Below are 19,050 nucleotides of genomic sequence, written 5' to 3' on the forward strand. Positions count from 1 at the left end.
TGTGTGTGTGTGAGTATCGGAGTGAGCTCTAGCAGGTTGTGTGACTTCTGCTGCAGTAGGACCAGAGAGAGAGAGAGAGAGAGAGAGAGAGAGAGAGAGAGAGAGAGAGATGGAGCGAACCAAACACAAAGATATGAAAGGGAGGGGGGGTTGTGCCGAGAGACGCTCTGATTGGCTGCATCTTCCCTCTCACACACACACACGCACAAGCACGCACAAGCATGCACGCACACACACACACACACACACACACACACACACACCTCCCCCTGCCTGCCTGCTCATATGTTGGTCCATGAAGAACAGAGCAGAGAGAGAGAGAGAGAGGGTGGGGATGGAGGGAGAGATGGAGAGAGGGAATGGAGCGAGAGAGAGAGGATGTATGTTGACTCCCCACCTTCCCCTCCCCTCCTGAGATGGAGCAGTCCCTTCTTCCCCCCCCCCCCCCCCCCACGCGCGCGGCACGTTGGTCTGATCGCCCCAAACAATCTGCCTGTACACGCTCAAAGGAAAATAAATAAACACACACGCGCACGCACGCACACACACACATACAGTACAGTGATAGCGCGTGGCTGGAGGAAAACACTGGCGGATCAATATTGGTTCCACACGCCACCAGCTTTGTTTTCCTGCATGTGCGGCGTGTGACGTATATGCGTAATAACAGGCAGGCAGAGATGCGACCCCAAGGCGGATTTGCACTGCTTTTGTCACGGGACGCACGCACACATTTCTGTCTGTTCCTCGTCCAATTAACTGACCTTTTTAATTCCCGTTATGGTGTGAAGAGAGATGGACAGAATGAAATGAGTTACAGCTAAGTGAACATGAGGAAATAATGAAGAATAGAATGGGAAAGAAAGTTTTGAGTTAACTGAAATAAAAACAAGGCTTTACTAAAACAAACCAAGTGAAACTGCATTGTGTGTAATGCTGCATTCACACTGAGAGAAGCCAAGCTAATGGTTTGCTTGGTAATTCAATGTATTCTCTATGCAAACCAGCTTTAAACATTTCCAAGCTTTTTTTCTAGCATGGACATTTTAAAAGCTGGTTTGCATAGAGAATACATATATATATACTAGGGCTGTCAGTCGATTAAAAATTTTAATCCCATTAATCGCATGATTGTCCATAGTTAATCGCACGATTAATCGCAATTAATCGCATATTTTGTATTTGTTCTAAATCTACCTTAAACAGATATTAATACTCATATCAACATGGGAGTAGACAAATAGCCTACTTGCTTTATGCAAATACAGCATATTTATTATTATTTGGAATAATAACAAATACTGTCCATAATAGGCCTAACAAACATATAACAACTTGAGAAAATATCTGCTTCCATTAGGACAGATTAATAGTGAAAGGACCACCGCTCATCGAGGTGCTGCATGCCTGAAGGTCTATGACCAAAAGCTTGCACTTTATTAACTGAAAATAAAGAACATGATTTTGCACACTTTTGAGTGTGCGGAGGCTCCCTTAAATCTTTCATTAGGAGAGATTTAAAATAAACTTGGCATTCAATCACTAAACCTCAGCATCCCTATTCTAAGGGGATATTCACCAAAAGTAGCAGATTTAAAAGCTCATTACAAGATGCTACAAGAGCTTGTAGATCGGCTATTTTTGGTGAAGAGAGTTGGTTTATAAATATAACTCAAGTACAGTGCAACTCAGGGGTGTTTTACAAAGCAAGCATGAGGCATTAGAGGGTCTGAATTGGTTTAACTGAAGTAATATTGATACATTCTAAATATTATCAAAGTATTCTGAGGCACCCTGGACTGGTGTTATTGGGCACCCTATACCTAGTTCACTATGAGAAACCCAGCTGTTATGATGTAGAGTGTACTAGAGACACTGATGGCTCGTTGGAGATGTGTGGCACACAAGCCATAGTCAGCCAGACTTGCCGGATTTCAGCCGGATTTGGGCCATAACAGGGCCCAAACCTGTTTGCCACTGAGGCAGCCAACTGGTGACACTGCCAATCTTAACTGCTAACCACTGTATGTGGGTTCTCTGGCCGTTGTTGCAAGCATTTGGTGGTCACTGTTAGCATGTTGATGCGGGGGTCTGGGGAGGCAGAGCACTGTATAATAAAGGACGTCGTAGGCTACTATGTGCTCGTGTACAAGTTGGAGCGCTCAGGCTGCTGAAGGCAGCCTGAGCGGCAATGATGGATGCGGCATGTGTCATCCCATCAACCCCCAGCCTGATCCATTTATAATGTTTAGAGGGGGGGGGGGGGCATGTTCAGATTTTTCTGAGCACAGTGAAGAAGAACATGAACAGACAGGTGCGTCACAAAGGGGTGGAAAGTGGGACTGAGTTACTAGGGCCCAAGGTGGAGGGGGCCTTCATTATTTTATACTTTAACTATAGAAAAATAGCAGATACAAGCTCACAGCGCGGCACAGCTTGTAGATCTGCTATTTTTGGAAAGTCGTGAAAATGTGTGCAAATCATTGAATATATGTATTTTTTAACTAATTTCTAACTCAAATTTTGCTTCTGGGCGGTCCCTGGAACTAAATATTTTGAGATCGGGGTCCGTGGCCAGATACATATCATTTTGGGGGTCCTTCACATGAAAAAGTTTGAGCACCACTGACATAGAAGGGTTTGAAATATTCAAAGACTTGCACAATTTTATTTTTATTTTTTCAAAAATAGCAGATCTACAAGCTCGCAGCGTGGCACCGTGAGCTTGTATATTTTCTATTTTTCAATAGTTAAAGCACAAAATGTGAGTGAATCCTTGTACCCAGGGCCCAGAATTTGGTGCGACACCCCTGCGAACAGCATGGCACTGGCAGGCACATTTATACTTGCTTGCTATATATTTTCGGTGTGTGACATGACGGGCAACCAAGTATAGATGAGGCATTACGCAGGTCAGGTAATTTCAGAAAGATATAGGGGGTGCCAAACAATAAGTTACCATGGCCCCGTTTCTAAAACAGCAAAAAGAGTTGATCTACAGGCTCTTAACGCGTCGCCAAGCGACGTCTTGAGAGCTTGTAGAGGTGAGTGTTAGGGTCAGTGTTAGTTATGGGGAGACAATTATGCATAAAACCAAGATGCCCGCGCACATGGGCGCGTGCCCATATCCGCGTGCCCATATCCGCCTGGGCGACAGCAGACTGCTGGACGAGCACTGGCGCTTTGGCATGGGATCAACTTGGACCAAAGAAATTGCACAGACCTGGTTGGTTGTTTTTAGTTAACCAAATGTAGCCTAAATGTGGCCATATTTTCCCAAATATGGAGATGACTGAAGTCTGACATCATAGATGTTTGACGTCATAGACCACATGAGACCCCATAAAAGCCCCCCCCCCCCCCCCCCCCCCCCCCCATGTGGAGGGGGGGAGTATTACAGGTTTGGGGACGGGGCACGAATAAAAGCTGTGTGACGCATGCACGCATGCACACGATCTGCAGGTGTCTATACTGAAAATAACGACCTACGTCGCAATAACTCAGTTTGAGGTTAAATGTGAATACTAGGGGATGGCAATAACGACCCAAATGACGCCCCTGACACAGCTAGGTCCCTGGTCCAGACTCTAACCATGCAGTAATAGAACCTGCATGGCCAGCGTTCTAAGCAACTGACTCCATTTCTTGTGATTTGTTTACGCACAAACTCTCATCGAAAATGTACTCGTCATTTGGCCAATTGTTCTTCCTCCTTATGGCAGCAATGTTACCTGGCATGACATCATATAGGCGAGAATTTATAAAAATGCTCCAAAAGTTAGATCTACAAGCCCACAACACGTCACATCGTTCGTGACTGGTCGCGAGCTCATACGTAGATCTGGTGTTTTCGGGCAATAGGGCTTATTTCATGTTTTGGAAACAGTCAGAGTCTGCAGTGTGAATGCAGCTCAGCAGCCCACGGCACACAATGTTCCCTCCACACTCCTCTGCACACACACACACACACACACACACACACGCGCACACACGCACACACGCACACACACACACACACACACACACACACACACACACACACACACACACACACACACACACACACACACCCCTACGCACGTACACACACACACACACACACACAGCCTTATCAAAATCCTACGGCGCAGCAAGCTTGGTTAGACTGCAATCACTTTATTAATCAGACACATTGTGTTGGTTCAAATGTCACTGCTCAGCCCCGACCGCTCACTGGACCCACTCCAGCTCTCATTCTGGAAACTAATCAGGACTTGTATCAGCAGAACGATACTCTGTATATCAGAGAGAGGTGTTGTCACGTGGTGGGTGGTGTTGGTGCCGTTCGTGGTGTTTTTGTTGTTGATGGTGTTGAACGTGGTATTAATGGTGTTTAACATGGTATTGATGGTGTTGGTGCTAGTGTTGAATGTGATGACAATGATGATGGTAGTTAGTGTTGGTGTTGAACTAGCTCAGGTCGGTGCATGGTGGTGTTGATGGTGGTGATTCAACACCATCAGCCAATGCATGTACGTCATACATGGAGTCAAGTCGCAGCAAGCTGTAGTCAGATGTCAGTCAGCTCTGTTTTCATTCCTCACTCTCATATCAGCTGGTCATTATGTCACACTGTCTTACTCCAATCAAAGCTCTCACTCAGTAAGGCCCCTTTAAATACGGCTCGCTGTCTCTGCTTATGCTTGGTTCTGCCGCCTTAGAACCATTCGCTGCTAGCTGCTGCCCTCCTCCACCCCAGCCTCCACCTTGAACGATCAGTCTGGCTAAGCTCAACACTGTGATTGTCCGATTAAGTTGTCTGTCTGATTAAGTTCATGTCATGCATTGTGAAGCTCAAATTCTGACTGTCTTATTTCATGTCATGTATTGCTTGTCTGCTATTGTCTCCCTATGGGGGTATTGCTGCGTTCCCTGATTTTGCTTAGCATGCTCAGAAAAGCTTGCAAAATGTTCAGGGAGCATCTCCTATCGCAGAGCCCTTTAAAACGCCAAGACTAACTGTATTCCATTTATGCAATAAATTGTTAAATCTGCTTATTGTATTCCATTTTGCAATAAATGGTAAACTACAGTAAATGCATTTAAAATTAATTAAAAATGTTAAATTTCAGGATTCTAATAAAAAAAATAACAAAAAAATATTCAGGATTCAAATTCAAAAGAAGCAAAAATACTATATCTACAAGCTCAAAACGAGCTTGTAGATATGCTATTTTTGTTTCTTTTGTATGACATACTAAAATGGCCCCCTGTAGTGAGTGTGGAAAAATAGTGGCCCTCACCATCATCAAAGTTGCCCACCCCTGATGTATGTTTGAAAGAATATTCGTTCAACTACCGACAAGAGCCATGCCGTCCTCTCTTTGCAAGACTCTCTCTCTCTCTCTCTCTCTCTCTCTCTGTCTCTCTCTCTCTCTCTCTCTCTCTCTCTCTCTCTCTGCAGTGAAACACACAGGCCCAGAGGGACGTACACTTGGTGGGAGAACTTTGATCTTGCTGAATGCAACAACAACACTGAGCTGCTGGCCTGCCCGCGGTGCCGCCCCGCTGCCCCCATGCTCACTCACTCTCTTTATTCTTCATCTCCCATAATATTTGATTTACCACCGCGGGACGTTCACTCATCTCCTCTCCGCGTCTCTGATCTCACTTTCACTTACTCCTCTCCTCTCCTCTCCTCTCCTCTCCTCTCCTCTCCTCTCCTCTCCTCTCCTCTCCTCTCCTCTCCTCTCCTCTCTCATATGGCAGTAAGATGACGAGTGTGTATGTAGTTAGTAGGTGTGTAACGATATAGTAACTGAATTGAAAAATCTATTTTAGAGAGATCTCTCTCTATAGCGCTAAGTAGCAGCAGCCCACAGAGCCATCACATTGGCCTCACTGACTTGTCTATCATCTGAATAACGGCCCACTAGTCCACTACTCTCTAGCTTCCTTGGCTACTCCTGGATGGTCTATACAACATTATTAGACTCTTTATACCAGAAAAACGATGGGACCTAAAATCACAGTAACCTTTCTTCGGTTAGTATTTAGGGCCTCGCGGTGTGTCCGCAAGGCGAAAAAATCTGCAACGAGGGCCTCTCCAACTCCTTTTCCCGGGCTGAATCAGGGGCCCAGCACGTCCCTAACTTTTGCAATAATCTTTCAATCAAAAATCTTTTTAGCCTCTGTTTATTGTCGGCTTGGCTCAGCATGAGGCAAAAACAACCACCCCTCATGTCTCCTCAACAGGGGTGACCACGGAATAGACTGCCAAGACCCCGTTAACTGACTGGCAGTGAGAAAGAGAGAGAGAGAAAGAGAGAAACCGTATTATAGCCTATGTTGGCATTTGCGTGCTCTTTTTTCTCCTCTTTCTCGCGAGCGCAAATGCTAATGCAGCGGTGTGTGTAATGTCTCCTGTGGGGGCAGCGGCGGGCTCTCTCTCTTCTGCAAACTGCATCCTGTGACAATCCAATTACATTTCCATTTCCTCCCCTTGCCCCACAGCCCTGTCGCCACAGCGCGCACCGCGCACACATACCCCAGCACAACTTCTGCTTGGGGAACGCACGCACGCACACACACACACACACACACACACACACACACACACACACACACACACACACACACACACACACACACACACACACACACACACACGCATGCACCGACATGCGCATGCACGCACGCACGCGCATGCACACCCACCCATGAAACATTGATGGAGACTGGGATGTTTACAGAGTTAAGTGTCTTCCTCCGGGGGAGCAAGCACACGGCTTTGCTCGGATATGTACTGTGCTAACTACTAGGGGTGTAACGATACATTTTAACAGCGATACGGTACGCATCACGATACATGGTTAACGATACAGTACATGGACGATATATTGGTTCATTCATGGCGATACGATTCGATTCAATGATTTAAAATCGATATAGTAACTATTTAGCAAAGAAATTTAATTTGTGTATAACATGTAAAAAGTCTATTATTATGGAAGTAAACACTGTGATTCTCTAGCAAATACATGGACATTATATTTCAACACATATTAACCCACCTTGACATGAACACAGAGATTACACACATTTATCGATAGACCAAGAGTAAATACAGTATATGGAATGGAAAGGTAATTAGACCCCTCTTTTTCATTTTCCCTCTTAAAATTGCCAAATACAAGGCACATTTACTTTATTTTCCATACAATCAATTATTTGTATTGCAAAACGATTCGATACCGATTATCTGCATTTTAAAACGATATGATACAAAGCCAAAACTGTGCGATATTTTGCTTTTCCAAATGATATAGTAGAAGATTACAAATTAAAATAGATTTTTCGATTAGCGCTGCTGCTATATGATTGTCCATTTAAGATCCTGAGCGGTCAAGCCAGTGGGCCAATTACATGAGTTATATTTACTTTGTGGGCCGGACATTTTTTTTAATGGCCGGCCTGGACCGGCCGGGAATGGACCGGCCTTTCGGGAGTTGTCCCGCTTTTCCCAATGGCCAGCACATCTGAGTCTAATATGACTACATTAACTGCTTTCAGTCTGGTGTCCCTAGTTTGCACATGCCATTACAGTAGAAAGTTAGCAAAAAGCTGGTAGAGCAGATATACAAGCTTACAACCAGTAAGACGCCTAAGGACGAGGTCACGGGACAGGAATTCGATTCCAATTGTGATTCGAGTTGCGGTTGATTGTTTACGTTGGACAAAATGTGGACAAAATATGTTCCCAAATACGGATATGACGTCTGACATCATAGATGTCTTATGTTATAGACCGCATGACTCACACAATATGTTCATATATGGGCATTCCAAGCCATGGGCTTAATATTGATGACATAATGGATCTCCATATATGGGCATACAAGGGACAAGGATAATATGCATCAATAAGCAATCCTAAACTATTTCTTTGTTATCGTTCATATTGCTGCTACAATGTTGAGCATCCAAAACCAAACCAAAGGATTTGTGTTGGTATAATGTATACAGATGTTGAGTGATGAGTCTTAGCAGGGAGAGGTTGCTGATGTGAGGCTGCTGTGGGATTGGTCATATTGACAACAGGGTGCATGCTGGGGTATGTAAGTAAGGCTCATAGAAGACTGTAAAACAATCTGGACAGTGGAAAGCCATTGGTTTCTATGCTGCGCAAATGAAGCTTTTTTGGCGGTTGTATGGGTGACGCCATCATTGTAGAAATCAACGTTCATTGGTAGAAATGGTACCATCTCGAATGCTATTGGCTGCCAACGGTCACGTGCAACCGCAGGGATACATGGGACATTGTCTTGAGCTTGCCGAAAATAAAGCACACGAAGAAGAACCATCACAAGCTTACTGTATGATCACAAGCCCCTCCTACAGCATACCCTGCTATAACATCAAATATAACATAAATTGGATATTTTCACAAAATGCATATCATGGTGATTGAAACAAGGCTTTAAACTAGCAACAGGAACCATAAAGTATTTATGACAATGTTTATTAAGGTAAGAAAATCAAGTGTAAAAGTTTGGGGGAAATGAATGGAATCCTATGGAGAACATGTTGCTTCTGGTGCCAGAACAGCGCATATAGCGGCCAATCATAGGAACTTTCAGTTCCGTGTTGCTTCATTTTAGATCGGGACAACTACACCCCTGCTAAGGCTATAGGCGTATTGAGGTCAGGGGCAGGACAGACGAACACCTGGCCAATCCACCCACCACCATGCTGTCTGGATGGTGCTCTTATATTATTCTCTGCCTTTTTCTCTCTCTGACAGTGTCTCTGACATTCTTTCACACACACACACACACACACACACACACACACACACACACACACACACACACGCACACACACGCACACACACGCACGACTGCACACATGCACACTGATGCACGCATGCACAGACACACAAACACAAACACAAGCATGCGTGTCTTATGATATTTGCATGTCGCACGTTCTAGTAAGATAAATAAACGTGCAAGGGGATTTGTCACGGCTTTGGTGGAATCCGTCACGGGGCACAGTCGTGGCGTTTAATCTGAATTCGGGCAAATCTGGGAGCAATCCATCACGACATTTACACAACACTCAGCATTTTGAGTCAACATGCCGTGGCAGACGGCCAAGGACCCAATCAAACACACTAGAACACAATACAGGTACACAGTGACAAATTAAAGTAAACACCGGTGGATTTGAGTGATGGAATGGAAAGTATGAGGGCAAAGTGTGTTGTGTGTTTTGTTCCCAGAGAAGACAAAGTGATCTTAACAGCTCTGAAAGCCCTTTGGAGGATTTCTTTCTTTCGCGGAGCAATCTCTGCAAGGTTTGCTGAATATGAAAATAGCTTTAAGCAAAAAGTACAGCCATGATGTAAGTATAGCAAGTATAGAGTTTCTTATTATAAGTAGGTCCACGCTAGGTGGTACGGTAGATGTCAACCTTATTGGGTCAATTGGGTATGGCAGGGGTATGCAGCTGCCATACCCTGGGTCCAGGGGGGAATATAAAAGTTACTTTTAAATATAAATCCATGAATGTCTCTTTGTCTATCTGTGCTGCTTATTATGTTGTTAAATTACAGTAAAATAACTACTAATTTAACAAAATGGTCACTTTAACAAGGTATTATAATTATATTCTCCACACTTGTATTCTACCCATCTTGACAAAATGGTATATTCCCAGGTTCCGCGGGTCACCTCCACAGGTGCAATGCATTATTGTTAATTGTGGCATGTTTACTAACATGCCAAGTTTAGCTGCACTTGAACAACCATATCCAGCCCAACCATATCCAGCCCAAGAAATCTTAGAAACGGGGGGGAAAATAGAATGTGCTTCTTAAAATAAATGTATAATGCCTGTTGCTAAGGTATGGCAACATGACCGGTGTCTTGCACGCGCGCCTTCGCACGCGTGCAAGACACCAGTCATGTTGCCATACTTTTTCGGCACTGATGACATGCCCAAAATAGGTAGGTCTCTTAGAGTGTATGTTGTTAAGTGTCCCTGCTCCACAAATATGTGAGTCTAAATATGCCATCATTTACATCGTTGCCATTGTTTACAAATTGTACACATTTCTTGTTAACAAATATCGGCAATCCAGGCCCAGAATTCCAAGCGGCTTTTCTGCCAGAGCGTAAACACACTTGAACAGTCCTGAACGACATGATCTGCATGCAACACAACACCAGCACTGGACGCACGCGCAACTGAATACGTCACAAACACGTTTTAGCCACAATAAGTACACACAAGCACAAGCGGAGACGTGCAGCAAACATGGAGCCATCCAATGCACATCAAGCAAAATCCCTGCATGCCTGAACACTCAAGAGTGCATACCGCTTACTATGGGAGTCGACGTACCGGTAAGTGACGTAACTCTCTCTATCAATGGGTCTGCTGTGCACGAACCACGCGTCTCGCTATAGACGCCGCCGAGCCGCGATCACAGAGAGCACAAAGCCAAACGGACGGGATCGATCGGGACGGAGGGAGGGAGGGAGACCTGTGGGGCGCCTCCTCCTCCTCAGCCCTGGAGGACCTTATGCTGCATGCCCCAGCGGAGCGCGCCTCTGGACCTCCACTGATAACTCCATCTGACTGGAGGGGAGAGAGGAGAGGGGTCCACCGGGAGCCCCCCTATTCACCCCCCCCCCCCCTCCTCGACCCCCGGCTCACCTCTCCATCATCTCATTAAAACACCCACGCTGCATGTGAAGAAGAAGAAGGAGAGGCAGCTCGGGGAAACAGACAAGAGAAAGAGAGCAGAGAGATACAAGAACAGAGAAGAGATGTCAGCACAGGAGAACCCAGGAGTATTAGTGCATGTATATCGTCGTCGTTGTCAAGTGGAAACCTTATATGTCCAAAACCGTTTGTTTTGTATTTATCATTTTAAAAACCGCGAGGCGTTGCATGCTTGTAGATCGGCTGTTTTCACTACTTTTGTGCGACGGCCTTGTATGATGAAGCAGGGCTTTGCTTTGGGAAAAAGAATTACAAATTTGAAACTTGGAGATACAAGGTTTCTGCCCGACAGTGACGATATAGTAGAAGAGTGGTTCTCAAAGTGGGGTCCTCGGAGCTCAAACCTAGGGGTGGATTTCAGGATGAGTCCCCCGCAAAAATATAACATAGAAATCAGTTTAACCACATAAACCCACTTTTATATTTAAGCTGTTTGAGAATAGCCGATAAGCCTGTAGACATAGTGGACAGTTTCAAATTCCTGGGTGTTCACATAACAAACTCACTCACATGGTCTCAAAACAGCGAAGGTATCCTTATGAAAGCGCAGCAGCGATTGTACTTTCTGAGGCGCCTCAGGAGATTTGGCCTGAGCACCAAGGCTCTTGTTAATTTCTATCGCTGTACCATAGAAAGTGTTTTGACAGGATGCATCACAGTGTGGTTTGGTAACGTGACTGTTCAAGACAGTACACAGTTACAGAGAATTGTGAAGAGAGCTGCCAAAATCATTGGCACAGAATTACCACAGCTACACACAATCTATAACACACGCTGTAAGAAAAAGACAGAGAACATCTTAAAGGACAGCTGTCACCCCGCCCATTCCCTGTTCTATCTCCTCCCATCCAAAAAACGTTACCAGAGCATCAAATCTCACACCACCCGTTTCAGTAATAGTTTTTATGCTCAAGCAATCAGGATGCTTAACGAAGAGATGGAAGCGAGACGTAGGTACTAGTCATGTGCAATATACGCAGTTTTTAAACTGTACACTGTTACACTGTATGGTTGTTTTGTTGTTTCTGGGTTGTCCTGGGTGACCTGTTGTTGTCTTGTTTTTTTGTGTGTAATAAGGCTGAGAGTGCTCTTGGCACAAGCATTTCATTGTATGTCTATACCTGTATGGATATGCATTTGACTAATAAACCTGAACCTGAACCTGAACCTGAAGCTCAGTTGTGACTTGTGAGGTTAGATCTGCTATAAATTTAGAAATATTGGATAATTTATAACATTTTTAACCGCACAAATCTTCTCTTATATGGCGGTCCCTGGCACAAAGGTTTTCAGATGGGGGCCTGCAGCCAAATGCATAGTAATTTAGGGGTCCTTCCTTGACATGAGAACTAGGGCATTCATATATTCGAATATCAAAGTCACTATTCGACGTTGTTCCCCGAAGTCGAAAATTCGCTTATTTTTTATTTTTTATACAGCTTGGCTAGATAGGAAGTCATAAGAATGAGTTGTCAATGCCCCTGGTGGATGAATTGATAATGCTCTATACTGATGTCATGCGTCACGTTTCATCTCCCAGAACTAATGTGGGAAAAACAGCGGCCAGCCTGCAAACTCCATGTCATGATGGAGGAAGAGCCAGCTAATGCAACTGTCACTACTAGACCGAAAAAATAATAATAATATATATATATAATAGTCGAATAATTCGAATACTTAAAATGACTATAGTGAATGCCCTATTGAGAACCACTGGGAGAACCTGGCAATATAGAAGAGCCCATACAGGAGTACTGAAAACGGGAAAACACACATAAACAGAGACAGAAGACAGTGAGAAGCAGAGAAAGAGAGACACTGGCAGGTGTTTGGGGGAGACTTGTAGAGAGAGAGTTCTATAGGTTGAGCTTACATAACGCGGGTATAGGAGCCCATGTTTACTCTGTGCCTGCATAGTGAGGGAGGGATGCCGGGATGCTGGATGAACTAATTATCCCAGAGCCCTTTGGGCCGGGCGAGCGTTAATGAGCGCTAATGAAAACGGGCCCAGACTGCAGAGAAAAACCGACGTGCTGCTGTGGTGCCTTTAATGACATGTAAAAAGAGAGGAGTCCGTGGGCCCTGCATTTGACATGAAAGCCTTGGTAGAGGAAACAAAACTAACTGTCTGTCTGTCTGTCTGTCTGTCTGTCTGTCTGTCTGTCTGTCTGTCTGTCTGCCTGTCTGTCTGTCTGTCTGTCTGTCTGTCTGTCTGTCTGTCTGTCTGTCTGTCTGTCTGTCTGTCTGCCTGTCTGCCTGTCTTTCTCTCTCTCTCTCTCTCTCTCTCTCTCTCTCTCTCTCTCTCTCTCTCTCTCTCTCTCTCTCTCTCTCTCTCTCTCTCTCTCTCGTGTTCCCACTGGCAATGGTGTCAGACTCGGTATAGAAAGGGAACAGAGGGTGGGGGAACGTGTGTTTGTGTGAGTGTGTGCAGGGACGTGCTGGCCATTGGGAAAAGCGGGACAACTCCCGAACGGCCGGTTCATTCCCGGCTGGTCCAGGCCGGCCATTAGGAAAGAAATAAAAATATAAAATGTCGGCCTTCGTTCCATTTTGGGGGCTGGGCGGCCAACAAAGTAAATCGTCACTGTCGGGCAGAAACCTCGTATCTCCAAGTTTCAAATTTGTACATTTATTCGCAAAGCAAAGCCCTGCTTCATCATACAAGGCTGTCGCACAAAAGTAGTGAAAACAGCAGATCTACCAGCACACAACGCCTCGCGGTGCGAGGCGTTGTGTGCTTGTAGATCGGCTGTTTTCACTAGTTTAAATCATTTTTAAAATGGTTTTGGACATACAAGGTTTCCACCCGACAATGACGAAATATAACTCATGTAATTGGCCCACCGGCTTGTCACTTGTCATGATCTGAAATGGCAAATCTTTTAGTAGCAGCAGCGCTATAGAGAGAGATCTCTCTCTATAGCGCGCAATGAGGGCCTCTACAACTTTTCCCGGGCTGAATCAGGGGCCCAGCACGTCCCTGCGTGTGTGTATTAACTGGGAGTCAGTGCCGTTTCACCAGGCTAAATGGAGAGCAAATAATCTTCAAACAAATCAACCAGCAGTGCTCCCGTTTGTTTGTTTGTTTGTTTCTCACGACGCGCTGCTGCAATCTGGGACTCTTCCACTGCGACTACACAGTTTCAGGGCACCGGGCAAACGACGTGCCAAAAGAATAAACAGCTGCTTATACCGCCAAACAAGCCGAGGGCATCAACTATAAAACCGGTCGCACCGGTCTACGCGGTGCCCTGGCACCGCCACCGTCGTCGTCTCCGCGCGTTTTCGCTTTTTGAGTGTCATCATGGCTGCCAGGGACATGCAGAGAATGTTAGAGAGGCAGGGGCTGACGTTTCTAAAAGGGCCTTTTGGTGAAAATATCGAAAATAGCCGACCTCCAAGCTCACAACGCGCGTTGTGAGCTTGGAGGTCGGCTATTTTCGGTGCTCGATACCACACTGAACTAAGCACAATGAAGTCAACACTGGAGGCATACGGCATGGATTTCTACACGGAGAGGGCAATTCTTTCAACATAAGATGCTGCATTCAAGTTCAGGAGAGTTTGGACAAGGCAATTCTCTTGAATGCCGCCTTCAGGTATGGCATGGAAAGAGGGGCATTTGCATTTCTTTCACCATAGAAAAAACTGCATTCATGGTCCGGAAAGGGCACTTTTCACAGACGGATAAAAGGGCAGGGGCTCAAGCCCCCTTTGATGTCTATGACGGGTCCATTTGGTTCCATTTGTACACGGTCAAAGTTAAGGGGAGACCTTCAAACTTCAAAGTTTGAGAACCACTGCTGTAGTGGAACAGGGTCTTCTGTGTGCCCTGTGCACATGGGTTAGGGTTAGTTGCCGCTGTCTCCTACCTACCTGTTGCTCTTGATGTGTCCCTCCAGGTCGCCGCGGCACATGGTCTCCTCACAGTGCTGGGAGAAGGGGCAGGCCACGGTCAGCTTGTCCAGCAGCTTGTGCACCAGCAGGCTGGGCTTGCGGCAGCTCTGCAGCATGAGCGGCGCCCGGCACACCGGGCAGAAGTCGCTCTCCAGCAGGAAGTTGGTCAGGCACTCCTGGCAGTATAGGGGTGGGAGCGGTATGGTGATAAATATTCCCTTTCAGAGATATTGTATATACTGTATATATCGTGATACAATGAGGGAGCCTTATACAAAATCCTGATGAATTGTTATTGTTAATACAGAGATTCATTGAAAAATGCATTTAAACCTACATTTTGGTCTACATCAGTGTTTCTCAAACTTTAAAATGCCACGGCCTCCCCTTAACTCTGACAGTATACAAATGAAACCAAATGGACCCTTATGGGTCCATTTGGTTTCATTTGTATACTGTCAGAGTTACATACTTGTAAGGGTCAATTTAGACCTCCCAAAAGGAACCCACAGACAGAGTCCCTGGACCCCACTTTGAGGACCACCGGTCTAAATGGTCTGTTACTGGTCTGTTACTCAGGGCCATTGCCCAGGTCGTCACTTTGGGGGGGCGTCATGATGATGAGGGGAAAAAAATGCTGCTGGCCTGCTACTAGGCTGCAAGTTCTGCCCTGCAAACATAAGATCAACTCTCACATTCTGTTCAAGCACAAACTAGTGACATGACCTGTTATGCTATTCTCATATATCCTATATGATCTAGCCTGTTATACAGTAGATATATTCTCAGATCATTATAGCCAACCCTTGTTGGCTACAATGCTGGTTCGCCCAGGGTGCCATATAGCCCGGGACCGCCACTGCCAGTTAGGGCCGGGCCTTCATTTTCAGGCCTGTTGAGAACTCTAATCGCGATACAGCTTGGAAGAACACCATGACATGGTCCTACCTGGCAGTAGGTGTGTCCGCAGGGCGTGTCCAGAGGCCGTATGAGCGGCTGCAGGCAGATGTGGCAGATGAGGTCGTCGTCCACCTCGTCCCGGTAGTGGTACTCGTGGTTCTCCTCCAGCAGGTGGCGCTGGCCGCACGACGGGCACAGGTCGGACGGCGGCGGGGAGGACGCCAGCAGGCCGAAGTCGGACGGAGAGAGGGGCGGGGCCGTGGCCATGGCCGCCGCGCCCTCGGACATGTCGGAACCGTCCATTTTTGGTCAGTCGGGGGGGAACGAGGTCCCGCGGTCCGGTGATGCTGTCAGTGGTGACGGAGGGAGGGCCGCGGGAAGCTGTGAGGAAGGGAAATAGGAGGGTGAGTAGAAGTAGAGAGAAAGAGAGAGAAAGAGAGAGAGAGAGAGAGATGCTTATCATGTCAATTAAACAGGTTATGATTAATGTGCATAACGTCGTGGTCGGGTGGAAACCTTGTATGTCCAAAACCGTTCGTTTTGCATTTTTCGTTTTAAAAATGATTTAAACTAGTGAAAACAGCCGATCTACAAGCACACAACGCCTCGCACCGCGAGGCGTTGTGTGCTTGTAGATCTGCTGTTTTCACTACTTTTGTGCGACGGCCTTGTACGACAAAGCAGGTCTTTGCTTTGCGAAAGAACGTACAAATTTGAAACTTGGAGATACGAGGTTTCCACCCGACAACGACGATACGTTGGTTTCCCTATAGGCAAAGTGGGATGAGATACAATTCACACATTCCACCCACCCATACCCCATACACACACACACACACACACACACGCGCGCACACGCACAAGGCAAAGTGCAACGAGACACAGTCATCAGAGGCCCTCTGAGCTTGCTGCAGCGTTAATGACTTTTCTTTTTTTTTCTCCTCGCGATTTCAATTTTTTTTCCCACTTTGATTTTCCCAGCTGGCACCGAGGGCTGATATCGACCTAACTGAGAAAGTCTGTTTTTTTCCCTCGTTTTCTCTGAGATACAGAAACATCAATACGTCTCATCTCACGGGCAGCGGGCGCGGAGTCAGACGGCGCGCCATATTATATAGTAGCCTATACGATATGTCTCTGGCTCTCGCCGCAACGCACCGCACGCCACGTGTGATTTAACGCAACAAGCCCATGTGGTTTACTCTTAGCGGCGCCCGCTTGGTGTGACACGACTTCAGACATGTCATACATGTGTGCTACTTACATCTACTGTACGTACATATATGTGCATGTATTGCCAATACAGGTGTTGCACTGTATTAGCATAGCCGGATTTGTGATAGAAATAATAATACACTTTATTCTAGACACAAGCTATACAGTATATATAAAATACAACATACACTCTCTCCAATGTCTCCACTTTTATCAGGCACAGTTAAAACCATAATAATGTCCTTTTTGGAGCCTTTTAAGGCAGTGGCATCAGTTCAGCAAAAGCTAGGGTATGGCAAAGATGGGAGTAAAAAAAAACAGGTTTCGTCCGTTTTTCCCCCGGTTTTCTACGGTTTCTTGGGCTGGATATGGCAGCCTGGAACGGTTGTTCAAGTGCAGCTAAACTTGGCATGTTAGTAAACGTGCCACAATTAACAATAATGCTTTGCACCTGTGCAGCTGACCTGCAGAACCTGGGAATATACCATTTTATCAAGATGGGGAGAATACAAGTGTGGATAATACAATTATAGGCCTAATACCTTGTTAAAGTTACCATTTTGTTAAATTTTGCATTTGTAGTTATTTTACTGTAATTTAACAACATAATAACCAGCACAGATAAACAAAGAGACATTCATGAATTTATATTTAAGAGTAACTTTTATTCCCCCCCTGGACCCAGGGTATGGCAGCTGCATACCCCTGCCATAACCAATGACGCCCCTGTTTTAAGGCTCATGCATACTCCAGGGTGGAGTGAGCAGCTATCACCGCGGTGTAGTTTTCTTCACCTAAAGAGGTGAAGAGCCATCACTTCACCTGGAGTGAGTACATAAAATGTCAAAGCAAGGCGTCCGAGGTGGGGACATCACCACACCCAAACAACTGACCTGCGCACTGGTGTAGCGCACCAGAAACAGCCGATCCACAAGCTCACGACAAGTCGCGCGGCGTCGTGTTGTGAGCTTGCAGGTCGGCTATTTCTGTCATGCGCCACACACGCACCGCCAACACACTATATCGAGGGCCTTGCTTGTGTGCGAGCGGCGAACGTGCCATTAGCCACGTCGTCGCTAAAAACAGGTGGCCTCCCCGCGCTCACATGACCAGGAGCAGATGGGCGCAGTCAGACACACGTCACCCTGGCAACAGCTATGGAGCTGGCACCCCCTCTATAGCATGTATCTGGACCAACTAGTGGCTCTGGGCCGCCTCTCAAGATTCACCATGCCTAATGGTTCACACTAGCACACACGTCACTATCTCTCGACTCGGAGAGAGACCTGGTATGTCCGTGTAACTGTATGCATTTCAGGGAATGGGGGAAAAAATAACTTAGTGTTATTGTTCAGTTATGAGTTCTTGTTAAAGATGAAGTGCCACGCCCTTCTTATATTTTGTATCTTATAATTGTGAAGTTATACCCTGGTATGCCGAAAACTCCAATAAAAAGAGTATAAAAAAAAAAAAAGATGAAGTGCCATGATATTTCCCCCCCCCCCCCCCCCCCTAAAACATGATTATCAGGTATTATGATTATACTATCCAAAAAAGTGTACAGAAAGAAAGAAATTAGGTTTGTATGTGGCCACACCCACCAGTTCATTATGTATGCCTGGTTGTCATGGTGGGTGGTGACCAAGCTGAAGTTAGCCACACCCACAGTGTTGGGTGAATGGTAAAAGGGGAGGGGATGATTATATGATGTCATTTTATCTGTGTTTTTGGATCGGCACTTTTGACCCTCAAGGTGTCATCCTCCAGGAAGAAACCCCAAATACAAAGGGAACACATAGTTGCTCATAACAACCACACCAGCGGGTCTAATGAAGTACTGTCAACCTCCTAGACACATGAAAACCAGACAAAGTACAAAACTATGGCACCGCCTCTTTAATACTTTTCATTGGTTTAATATTTATAAAACTCTTAACCAGGGACGTGCTGGCCCCCTGATTCAGCTCGGGAAAAAGAGTTGTAGAGGCCCTCATTGCGCGCTATAGAGAGAGAGATCTCTCTCTATAGCGCTGCTGCTACTCAAAGATTTGCCATTTCAGTGAGCCAGTGGGCCAATTACTGTACATGAGTTATATTTCGTCGTTGTCAGGTGGAAACCTTGTATGTCCAAAACCGTTTGTTTTGTATTTATCATTTAAAAAATTATTTAAACTAGTGAAAACAGCCGATCACACAACGCAAGGCGTTGTGTGCTTGTGTGCGTTGTGTGCTTGTTTTCACTACTTTTGTGCATTTTATGTTGACGCA

The 19,050-nt window shown here is 45.7% G+C and overlaps 1 protein-coding gene across 1 annotated transcript in view; it reads right to left on the reverse strand.

The window, feature by feature from the left end:
- lnx1 (ligand of numb-protein X 1) overlaps positions 1-15,834 on the reverse strand; it is a gene marked incomplete at its 5' end in the record, with an annotated part of 102,999 nt that extends 87,165 nt beyond the window's left edge. Inside the window, 2 exons of the mRNA XM_080723170.1 lie at positions 14,647-14,843; positions 15,616-15,834. Of these exons, the coding sequence (XP_080579296.1) occupies positions 14,647-14,843; positions 15,616-15,834 (416 nt within the window). The remainder of the gene's footprint in view (positions 1-14,646; positions 14,844-15,615) is intronic.
- Between the last annotated feature and the right edge of the window lie 3,216 nt (positions 15,835-19,050).

This window comes from Nannobrachium achirus (genome assembly GCF_963921795.1).
Source record: "Nannobrachium achirus genome assembly, chromosome: 1".
Taxonomy (NCBI): Eukaryota; Metazoa; Chordata; class Actinopteri; order Myctophiformes; family Myctophidae; genus Nannobrachium; species Nannobrachium achirus.